General features: G+C 34.5%; 1 protein-coding gene across 1 annotated transcript; it reads left to right on the forward strand.

Annotated features, from left to right (window-relative positions):
- The first annotated feature begins 1,934 nt into the window (after positions 1-1,934).
- On the forward strand, positions 1,935-6,243 carry LOC111510993 (thymidylate synthase). Its single transcript, XM_023166979.2, is given in 4 exon segments — positions 1,935-2,211; positions 2,290-2,462; positions 2,465-3,066; positions 5,988-6,243. Coding segments are annotated over 4 exon segments (1,188 nt in total). The 5' UTR covers positions 1,935-2,008; the 3' UTR covers positions 6,198-6,243.
- The last annotated feature ends 6,323 nt before the right edge of the window (positions 6,244-12,566 follow it).

The following is a 12,566-nucleotide window of genomic DNA, read 5'->3' on the forward strand; positions in this document are numbered from 1 at the left end:
TTTTCTCTATCTATTGGCCTAAGAAACGAGGGCTATCCGGCCAGTCGGTGACGATAAAACAAAAAAAATCACATTTTGAACTTAACTCATGTGGTTAGGAAGGAGTAACATTTCAACCTCGGTTTCTATTATTCAATTTGGAAAGCTCATACTTCAAATATTTCAGTGATTATAACCCAACCTAACCTGACGTCATTCACAGTTCCTATCGATCTGAGTTTTAAACGTCAAGTTAACATAAATCCAAGTAGAAGTCGAAAATATTAGAAAAATAATGAGTACGTCTTCCTACGCCTTCATACAACTGCAACAACCATTGAGATTTTTTTTTGAACAGTAAAAGAGTTCCAATTAGATCAATGTATAAGACAGTTGTCGAGAGTCTGCCCCTTACAAACACGGGAGGGGGCAAATATGGAACTGTCGCGAGACACACCAAAAAATCCCAAAGGATTGTTTCAAGTTATAATAACGTGCTAACGTTTTGAATGAACCAATTTATGAATCCATCAGATCAACTGGTGGATTCTATTGAGAATTTAAGAACTCGCCTGCAGATGTTTTATGAATCATGAAGTTACATTTTCTGGTCGAAATGACTTCGAAACTCTTTCGAAATTATTTCAATAGTGTTTTCGTATCCTCAAATGCCGAATCTTACAATTTTATTCTCTCAAATTCCAAATGTATGATGTTTACTCCCACCAATTTGCTACATATAGAATTTGTAATAATTTCTCAGAAAATAATAAATGGAACAAAGTTTTTGGAAATTAGTAGCATAAGCACTGCAAGCATAACTGCACCACTAGAATGCAGCTAAGGACAAATTAAAAAGCTCAAACCGATATATACCGCTATTACAAATCTGGTTATTTCAGACTGGCCTTTTCATTTTCAGTCGATGAATATGCAATTAATAGGGATTCATGGTTGAAAATTTCGTTTTTGATCAAACATAGCAATTCGATAGTTTCTTCGTTCTTTTGTAATTCTAAGTTATTTATTTTCATAAACTACACCTCAGAAAATCAAAGTTATTTAATTTACGTAGTCGTAATCACCTTCTGGTGGGGCGAAACGTGATCCGATTTCTTTAATCATCTTTTGTTTCAGTTTTAGATTACATCATAAACATTCTTGTATTACATTCGTCTCATGTAGTTATAAAAAAGGGGGTGAAGAATTTTTTTGAACAAGAAGAAAGGAAAATTTATGGAAATAATCTGTTTCGAAAAATTGTGGAAAATCTTGAAAAGTTGATGAAAAAAATATTTGTGAGACATTATCTTCAAGTATTGAATAGTTTAGTAATAATAATTCATTCCTCTATAAACATACAAGAGTGCAGATTATAAAAATGAATATGTGATGCTTGTCTTGGGAAAATGCACAATAATAATATTAAAATGTATTTATAATTTCAATAATAATCATAATGAATGTGATATACACACTTATATGAGTGTATTCTTGGTTGACCCAGAATCCAGCTTCAAACTTTTTGTTGAATATTTTTCTTGTCCGCTTTTTTGTGCTCTACAATTAATATGTTTAATTTTCGCCTTATATCTAATATATTTGATAGTTGATACATTCTATCACCGGAGTACAATCGATTTTTCCCATAAATTATCACCAAGATCCATTTTTGTATCACCTGCATACAATTTATATGACTATTATATTTACCCGTTATGCGATCAAAACAAACCTCAGTTGATATATTCTACCAGTAAAAGCTTCTTATTTCAAGAAATTTCTCTACATATTTAAACTTTGCAACTGAGCTTCGCAATTTTTGGGTTAGTTTTTGTATGCGGAAGTCCCATTTAATGTGCAGAGAATAAAATCCGGACTGGTAGGTCGTGTTTGGAACGATTAGTACCAACCGTTTTGTCTGCTACTGCGACAGATATCTTCATAGGTTGACTGCGAGGGCGATATTTCGATATATTAAGAAAAAGTTGAATTATCTTACGCATACAATATACTACAGTTCAAATATATGATATATCTATATTATGACATATACAAAAATACAAAACATATCCAACTGGGTAAAACAATGTTACCAAAAATTTTCGTTGACGTTACTAGCAAAAAGGCGCCAAATGTGTTAGTGACTGTCAACGGGAAAGAAGGGTTCAGTTTTACTATAAGAAACAAATCTGATTTTATTCCTTTTGAAAGAAGGGCTGAAATGTCTGGGTAAGTATTCAACATGAACTTGAATTATTATTTCAATAAAACCCGGCAGCTGATAATTAAATGAATTTAAACATTTAGAGTCCTGGCGAAAACAGAATGTGATAAAGTAACAATCGAAATAAAGGTGGATAAGTCGAAGAAAGACGGAGAAGAAAATAATCTACCTTTTTCTATAGAACCAGTTTCTTCTCAGGCCGTCGAGCATGAAGAATTTCAATATCTGAATCACATAAAAAATATAATAGAAAAGGGGTTAAACGAAGTGACCGCACAGGAGTAGGTACTTTTTCGATATTTGGTGCTCAAATGCGTTATAGCTTACGAAATGAAATATTTCCTTTATTAACAACGAAAAGGGTATTTTGGAGAGGCGTTGTCGAAGAGCTACTCTGGTTTATTAGAGGAAGTACGAATGCCTTTGAACTAAGCGATAAAAAAGTTCATATTTGGGACGCAAATAGTACAAGACAGTTCTTAGACTCCGTTGGCCTAAAAGATAGAGAAGAAGGTGATTTGGGTCCGATATATGGTTTTCAATGGAGACATTTTGGAGCTGAGTACAAAGGTATGCATGCAGACTATAAAAATAAAGGAATTGACCAGTTAGCTCATGTAATAAATACTATAAAAACAAGACCTAATGATAGACGCATCATAATGTGTGCATGGAACCCTATTGATATCCCAGAAATGGCATTACCTCCTTGCCATTGTTTGGTCCAGTTTTTTGTAGGAAATGATGAACTTTCATGTCAACTTTATCAACGATCTGCAGATATGGGACTTGGAGTGCCTTTTAATATTGCTAGTTATGCTTTGCTAACATATATGATAGCACACGTTACTGGACTGAAGGTAAATCTTATTTGTATCCCTCAAAATCTATACTTTAATCTTCATTTTCATCATCGAAACTGTTTAGATCATCAGAAAATATTTACTTAATTTAACACTTTCCTTCTCGCAGCTGTAAAAAATCAACCAAACCAAATCTTTTTTTTTCTTTAGAAAAGGTTTTTTTAATTTAAAGTGATTGTGAAGTAATCTGTTATACAGGGTATTCTTCAATGGTTTGCATATATTCAAGGGTGTAATTCTGCATGAAAAAAATAATGAAAGGTTGCTATATAAACTTTGTTCCAAAAATGTTTATTTACGAAAATACAAAATGTTTCGAAGTAAAAAAATGGAAATTATTTTAACATTTCCGATAATTTCTTTAAACTTTGTTACTTAAAACACCTCATATTTTCATAACAAAACATTTTGAGACCATTGTTTATAAAGCAACCTTTCATTATTTTAATGCAGATTCAAATATTCACATGTTATTAAGGAACACTCTGTATAACTGACCGTACTATAGCTCTCTGACAAATTTGAAGAGCATTTTTAAAGTTTTATTTCACTTTCTGACACACTATTCTTTATTTTTTAGTTATCCTTGTGTTCATTTCTTCAAATTTGTATTTTAATTATCTCCCAATGTTAGTCTTTCAGTAATGTCTATAAGATATCAATTTTCTTCATCGCAATGACATCTTCATATATGTTAATGATGATGGTGATAAAATTGATGAAATCAATTTTCAATTATCGGAACACACTAGCAGATCGTTTTCGGTCTGTTTGGCTACTCGTCAGTGAAAGGTAGTGTCTATCATAGGTGTCTGTCAATTAACCTACAGTGTAGGTAATTTGAGATTGGCCTGATTGAATTGTTCATTCAGACAATTTGATTTGCAGCCAGTCTCCAAGTATGTTCAATCAGTTTGTGAAGTTTTCTTCCTTATACGAAGAATTGGGCAAATTTCGGATAAGTTGGTTACCTCGTTCACAGGCAGATGAGGCGAGGACAAACATGTTGTTTGTCGTTTGCTTCATTTCAGTTCGAGGAATACTACTCTGAAAGAATTCGATTTTCAGTTATCGAAAATCATCGTCTTTATGTTGATGATAGACACTACCTTGCACTGTGTGACCAAACAGCCCGAATTGTTCATTTAGACAATTTGTAAACATTTCCTTTTCCACCTATATCGGACCCTTCATATCAAAACATTTATCAGTATGATGACATTGTAAATTAATGTTTTGGAGCAGTACTAAAAAGATATAAAAACAAAAAGATAACCATGACGGCACAAAACTTTCGAGTTGAATTTTATAATTGTTAAAATTCATGTTTTCTGTTGTATAATATTGAAGATATTTTCACATATACCAATATCCCTGACAACAATTATAATTTCAAGCAAAAACCGTACTCGCTTCAGTTTATTCCAATAAATGTTTGAAATGTTTATATGAGTACTATTCACTTACTGATGATAATATGTTGTTAATTTATTGCCCAACCAAATGTGGTCCGAACAGGTACAATAATAATATTGAGAAAATAGCTCATACCCAAAAAATAAGATATATACAAATATTTTGCATTGCAACGCCTGAAAAGATGATACAATTCCATAACTAGCATTCATCACAAATTTAAATGCGAAAAAAGAACAGGAAAGTATAAAAAAGGAGACACAGTGTTAGTGATGTCAAGGAATACAGCCAGGATTCTAGTAATCATATTCCAGATGCACAACAAGATTCGAGTGATACCATGAAAGTGACTGAGTTTGAAGCACTAGAAAAAAATGCAAACTTTTTATTAGGTGCCGTTTATCATCTATTTGCCGATGCCGACTTTTTCAGTGGTAATGCTAAAAATTTAATTATTAATTGTATTTGAAATTGAAAGGAAATTTACCTTTAAATCACACCAAGATGGAAAATTGCTTGCAAATTTATTTAGTATGGAAACTGTTGGTAGATTAGCAAAAATTGCTAATTTCAACGACAAAGAACAATTATTAGGGATATCTCGCCAGTCGGTCATCAATGATTGACTGGCGAGCTATGTGTTTACTGGTATTTATAATTTCAGAGGGGGGTGAAGGTGATGATGGGAATGGAGTGGGTGATAAAGGGGTGCCCATGCAAATGCTCACTCTTGATTGATTCATACTTTTGCAGGATCGTTTTGATTGGTTCGCACTGTTTCTAGGGTGTTCTGATTGGTCCATGATGTTGACGGGTGGTTTGTCGATCAGAGTTGTATCCTAGTCTATTTCTGGCCTTCTTGAGCACTGAATACCACGCTCTGTTGGCTCCTATACCTTCTTCTTTTCTGTTGAAATTGTTGCTTATAGATCTCAATGGCCTCCCTAAGAAGTTGTGCTTGGTATTACCAACCAGCTTGGATTTTTTTTCTTAAATCATGATTCCGGCTGTGAAAGTCTATGTTCTTATATCATTCTAAGTACGAAGCAGAAAAGTAATTCTTTGTGCCGAGTGTTTCTAAGATCCCTTTACCAATAAAGCAGTGAAATCAGGTACCTTGTAATACATTTATTGTTATTATTTTCATTCTATAGTCAGAATGTATTTTTTATTTTCCGTTCTGTTCATAACTTTTATCTGTGTTGATAACTGTATGAAGAAAATATTTGTATAGAAAATTGTTTTTTTATTTTATTTTCCTGAACAATGGTTTAAAATACAATAAAATAATTTACAATTAGAAATAGTAATTTTCCGTGAATTTTGAGTCTTTGGGGTCACCTCAAATTTATCCAATAGAGATGAAATTTTTCAAGAAGCACTTTCTCGTATATTGAAATAAGATCAGGGATTGGTAAGAAAAAAAATCATGAGTTATACATATTTTATGGTGAATAAAGAGTACTATATATTCCTCTTGATCTTATATGTTTATTTTTCAGCCTGGAGAATTCATTCACACTTTAGGAGATAGTCATGTGTACCTGAACCATATTGATGCTCTTCAGGAACAGCTGAAACGTGAGCCCAGACCATTTCCAAAACTCAGAATTAAAAGGACAGTAGACGATATTGAAAGTTTCACTGCAGATGATTTTGAACTAATTGGTTATAATCCGCACCCTAAACTCAGCATGCCAATGGCTGTTTAATTTATATAATTCATTTGAACTTTTGTAAATATATTTTTATACAATTCTCGAATGATTTTACTGCATTTCCAGCTGGGGCAAATCTGAATTGTGATTGTTTATACAATAAAGGTGGCCACACACAGAACCAGATTAATAGGTGTTTATAATTTTTCTTTTTATACAAGCCACCACAAAGTTCAAGTAAGTTATTCATTTTTGCTCAAATGATCAGTGTTCATCTACATCTGTTTGCGAATTTGTTAGTTGAATTGTACAATTTTAATGCTTGTGCAAAGTAATTTTACAGAATCCCATACATGATTGTGCAAAACTATTAACTAAGCATGCTTTCCAAGCTTGTTTAAAAACAAAAAATATGTTTAATAATAATAATACTTTATTTCCGTGGAGACAATATACATTGTATAGGAATAGTCAATAAAAGAAATAAAAATAAAGATAAAAACAGAGTATAAGAAACATACAAGTTGAAACAACACCTTAAAACTAAAATAATACCCTACTTATCTAATCTAAAAAATTCATTCAATGAATAAAAACATTGTTCAATTAGAAAACTCTTTAAATTTCTCTTAAACATCACATAATTATGTTCTTCCCTTGAATGATCGGGCAGTTTGTCGAATATTTTTATTCTAATGTATTCTGGTGCAAATGAAGTTATTCTTAGTCTTGCATATGGCACATGAAATCTATTTTTTGTTCTAGTGTCATAGTGATGAACATTTTTATTCATTTTGAAATGTGTTTTGTTTTTGAATATGTAGCTGCATATTTCAAATATATAAACAGATGTGAGTGTTATGATGTGATAATTTTTGAAAATTTATCTGCAAGATTCTCTCCTTGAGACATTCGCAATACACCGTATAATGCGTTTTTGAGCAATGAATACGTTTTGAGTCATGGATGACCCACCCCAGAAGCAGACACCATACCTCAGTCTTGAATCAACTTGAGCATAATAAATGCTCATTAGTTGAGTGGTAGTTAAAACTGTCCCCAGATTCATAAATAGAAATTTCATTGAATTAAGCTTAGAAATTAGATGCTGGCAATGAGCATTCCAGTTCAAGTTTTCATCAAGATGAATACCCAGGAATTTAATACTTTTATTCGATTTTGAGTATGTCACATTATCAGCACTGAAACTGAAGTCTTCCATCCTATTTTGTCTATTATGAAAACGAATAATATTTGTTTTATCCGAATTAAAAAATAAATCATGATAATTGAAAAATTCTGATATATGTTCAACTGCAGAAGCACATTTGTCTTTCAATATTTCATCATCTGATGCCGAGATGATCATAGAAATGTCTTCGGCATAAGCTGTATAATGAACTTCAGAAACAACAGAGTCTATATTGTTTACATATAGAATAAAAAGGATTGGGCCCAGAATGGACCCTTGAGGTACTCCCATATCTACACTGAAAGGCTCAGAATTTATTCTCCGGATTTCATTTTTGACCATACACTGGAGAGATACATATTGTCTCCTACCTTCAAGGAATGAGGAAATCCAGTTGAGAGATGCACCTCTTAGTCCATATCTTTCCAATTTCAGTAAAAGTTTTTGATGATTGACGCAGTCGAATGCCCGACTCAAATCACAGAATATCGCTGCCGGGCATTCACCTGCCTCAATATATCTAATTACCTCATTATATAATGAAAAAATGGCAGTATTAGTTGATTTTTCTGCACGAAAGCCATGCTGCGTGTTTGTTAATATTTTGTGTAGATTCAAAAATGAAGTAAGTCGATCCAAAAATGCATATTCAAATATCTTTGATAGTCCATATGGTACTGTTACTGGACGATAATTTTCCATTAAGTTCGGGTTGTTTTTCTTGAAAATGGGGGTTACTTTTCCGATTTTCATTTCTTGCGGGAAGACACCTTTTACAAATGACAGATTAATCAGATATGTTAATGGTTTTATTATCGTTGGAAGAATTCTTTTCCAAATGTACATGGGAATATCATCTGCTCCAGAGGATTTCTTATTTTTTAATTTATTCCCTAATAAGGATAATAGTTCAGTTTCAGTAAATGGTTTCAAGAACAATTGTGAACACATTAAAAAAGTTTTCCTTGAAATTTGTATGTGGAGCTTTATTAACTGATATTTGATTGACCAAACTGAAGGGGGCCTCTATAAAAAATTTGTTGAGTTCGGATGCTACAGTATGTTGATCTTCTACCATAGAATCATCAACTTTGAGAGAAATATTCTTTCTTTTGCAGTTTTTATTTTTGAGATTAGACACAACATTCCATGAGGCCCGCATTGTGTTTGGAGAATTGAATATAACACCTTGATAATATTTTTTCTTCTTTTCTTTCATTAAACTGTAATGTGTTCTTTTAGCTTTCCTATAAATAGGTGCAAAAGAGGAGAAAGCAGCCTTCAAGGCGAAAAGATTTTTCAAAGCTTGACTTGAATGTTTTACTTCGGTATCAACCCATTTTTTCTCAACAACTTTATAATAAAAACGTTTTTCAGGAAAATGTATGGAGAAGTTATGTTTTATAATCTCAAAAAAAGAATTGAAGGCTTCATTAATCTCTGAAATGTTATAAATGTACTCCCAATTTTCAGACAACAATGAGTTCTCAAAGTTATTAATATTATATTCACTGAAACTTCTTTTGAATTCAGTTTTTGGGGAAAAGGAGGTATGTTCACTGAATTCATCTAACTCTAAGAATACTGTTCTATGATCAGAAATTTCATTATCGAAGACACCGCATGAGCCATTATTGCGAAAATTTAAGAAAATTTGGTCAAGTATAGTAGAAGAGGTATCTGCCACTCGAGTAGGACATCCCACAACTGGAAGTAGATTGTATGATGATAAAAGAGTACATAATAATTTAAAATTAATATTATGATACAAGTCAAAATTAAAATCCCCACAAAGGATGATATTAATGTTAGGTTTGTATAAAAAATCAAGAACTTCTGTTATCTTATCAAGAAACATATTGACAGATCCACACGGGGATCTGTAACAATTTAAAACAATGGTTTTACATTTGGTCGTTTTAAAAGATGCAGCGCATATTTCAAAGTGCTGTTCAATGCAAAATTTGGATCAATCTATGAAATTCTGAAATTCATTACGGGCCCATATACTAACCCCTCCACATTTCAAAGTTGATCTACAATAGGAGCTTACTACCCTCAATATGCAACGAGTGCAGATAGTCTGATTCAATTCCGATTTCAACCAAGCACAAAAAATACAAACTTTTGAAGTTACAGATTATATCACTATATAATGAATTGATTTTGTCATTATTCAATGTATTTACGTTGAGTAAAATAAAATTTGGATTAAAATTTATGTCATTGCTGCATTCACCTGGCGTTTCCATAAAAAACGGCTAATACATGCACCAAAAGGCCAAACTTCAGGATTCATAGATGTTTTAAAGTTGTTTTCATGGATTGTGACTTTGAAGGATGAATAAAGAATTGGGAATCTTGATTTCAGTTCCTCGCATTTCACTTCTGGAAAATGTTTCACTGATGACCTTGTTAAGTCCTCAGATGATGTTTGTGGATCCAATCTACAAACATGAAGACTGGCATACTTAGGGACTCCTTTGACAGTTTCTTGATTTTTCCCTATTATACAGGCTCGCTTACGTCTTTTCTTCACTACTTCATTCCAACCTTTATTTTTGGGTGGAGCTTTAAAATCTGTTTTTTCGTTAACCAGCTATCGCACCCCTACGAACGACAACCCTCAGAAGTCGAAACTTGTGCGAGCTAAGGATTAACGAGGTCTTACATTTTAACGTGTGATTCCTAACACGGGTTGGACGGTAGCAGGTGAAGATCAATCGTTCACACTAGGGCTTGAACCACCGACCAACACGGCAGTCAATTCGAGTGAGTGAACAAAGCACACACGCCGAACCTCTGGACAGGCTACCAGTTAGGTACTTGTGTAGTCTCCTTCAAAGTGACTATTTTTTTATTTATTTATTGAAAATATATTACACAATTTTCTTTCTTAACTGAAGCTTGATATGGCATATTCAATCCACCACTATCAAATCATGAGCTGTTTTCTTTCATGAAGAAATGATGAATAGAATACAAAGCAAATTGCGAAATAGGGAAAAGCAATACAACTATTGATTATAGGCAATTCAAAACACAAAAATTACCAAAACGTGTCAGTAGTAAGTAAGTAAGCAGGTAGATCCAACCTGGGTCTATTCGACTCTCCATGCTAGTACCCACAAAGGCTTATTGTTTTATATATATATATTCAAAGTCAGAAAAATAAGTCCAATAGTCATTAAATATTCATTTCTCCTGTTTTGCATGAATCATTCCATAGTGAGTTGAGACTTCACACACCCATGCCACCCCCTGAGTTGGGCTACCTATCGGGCGCGTCCCCAGGTAGCGGATAGGGGAACGGACAGGGGACTGGAGGCCCTGTCCAGGAAGCCAATGTGGCCTTACAGACGGGGTCGCCGGACTCCTGGTCAGTGGCAGAAATGAGTAGGGTGAGGGGAACTAAAACTCCCCAAAATACTTTGCAAAACATGCCACCGTGGACTAGCCTACCCAAGCTAAGGTGTAAGGAATCGTGCCGACAGCTGAATGGCTGCAGGGTGATATGCGGTCAAGAACGATCCCCTTGGGGAACTGGGCGAAACCTCATTGTAATCAGCCTACCTCTGGTTGGTCACCTCTGCCAGAGGTGACCAACTCTTCCCTTGCTACTCGTGGGAACACACATGAATGAAACAACACAAAAGCCAATCCCGAGGCTGGACAGAAATGCTCACCTCAATCTAAGGCAGTGGCTGGGGATATACATAAATGTCCACCCCAATCTACCGCTTGGAATAAGGCTGAACATAGCAGATCACCTCCAACAGCAAGGGCATTTCCTGCGGCGGGCGCCAAGAGCTCCGCCTTGAATAAAGACAAGGAACCGGCTGCCCCTGCAGGAAAGCACCCTTATTTAAGCACATCCACGAAGGGAATCCCAAGAAGGTTGAAAAAGCCGCGCAACGACAGTAATATCGCTGCACCTTCCAAAACCTTCGTGGAGGCAGGCCACCGTAGAACACCTGCAGGTTGCCAAAAAGAGTGTGTGTTTAGTGAGTCTTAGCCTACACCTGCCAATATAAAGGAGATGTCTCCTCTGTACCTGTTCACCTTCCTGGAAAGGACAGGAAGGACCTAGGAGGACAACTCCTCGGGAGGATGTACAATGGGTCTCATGTGGCCTAAGTGCTGTGAGTCTACACTCACCCTCCCTACTCTACAGATACCAGATACACCCATACCACACTGTTTTCAGTCGTTTTATCTAATCATATTCAATAATATAATTACATTTGAATTTTTTGGCTTTGTTGACATCGTCATTAACTTCCTGTAACGTAATAGTGATCCATATTATTCAACTAACGGATTGGTTAGGCAAATGATCAGAAAAGTCGTGGAAACTTGTTTTTTGACATTTTGAATTTTATTAAGTTCAACTTCAGGCCCCGAACAGGGCTATTTCCACTGCTTGTTTTGTCTTCATCATGGTTTGTCATCATACACTTTCAAACCAAACGATGTCTGTTTATGATTACGTACATATATATCATGTTTTTAACTCGAAAATAACGCAGTTCAGGCCTTACAGATGAACCTAGTTTGAAACGTCGACGAAAAATAAGTGGTCTATTTTCCACTACTTTTCTGATCTTTTGCCCAACGAATTGGTGATGGTTGGCAGGTTTTTAGGCCCGACAACTGCGGCAGAAATCAAATCAGTTTACGAAATTTTCAGTATAAAGGATTTTACAAATACTGCAACAATTTACAATAGCTTCCTCAAGTGTGAATTATTCGTGCTTGAGGATGCGAAACACGTGAAGCTTTTTTTAAAATCCTGTAAACTGTAAGATCAATGGATACCTCCCCTCACGAAGACGCCATATATGGGATATAGATATATAAGATATAGAACTCAATCCTCGAATATAAAAGATAACGAGGTTCCCTGATGCTATCAGTTGCAAAGCCAAACTTCTGCATCGACCGCCGACGAGGTTCGCCCTCTGTCTTTCACTAAAAGCAACTAGTTAAAAACAAGAGTCCATGCAAACACAACACTTTTATGATTAAACCTTTGTATATAGAGGATATTAAACACCAGACATCGCTGTTTCGACCAGCCATAGATGGTGCTAGGCTGAACTACAAGTGTGTTGTTGGACCCAACTGTCCTTTACGGCAAGGAAGTATTTCAATCGGTTGGAAAACAGATGGTTTAGAAGGATGCTTATTTTTCAAATAGGTTACACGACTATCATTGTTAAATAATTGTA

This window comes from Leptinotarsa decemlineata, unplaced genomic scaffold, assembly GCF_025532065.1.
Source record: "Leptinotarsa decemlineata unplaced genomic scaffold, Ldec_3_MD MMD2_P_RNA_scaffold_6, whole genome shotgun sequence".
NCBI lineage: Eukaryota > Metazoa > Arthropoda > Insecta > Coleoptera > Chrysomelidae > Leptinotarsa > Leptinotarsa decemlineata.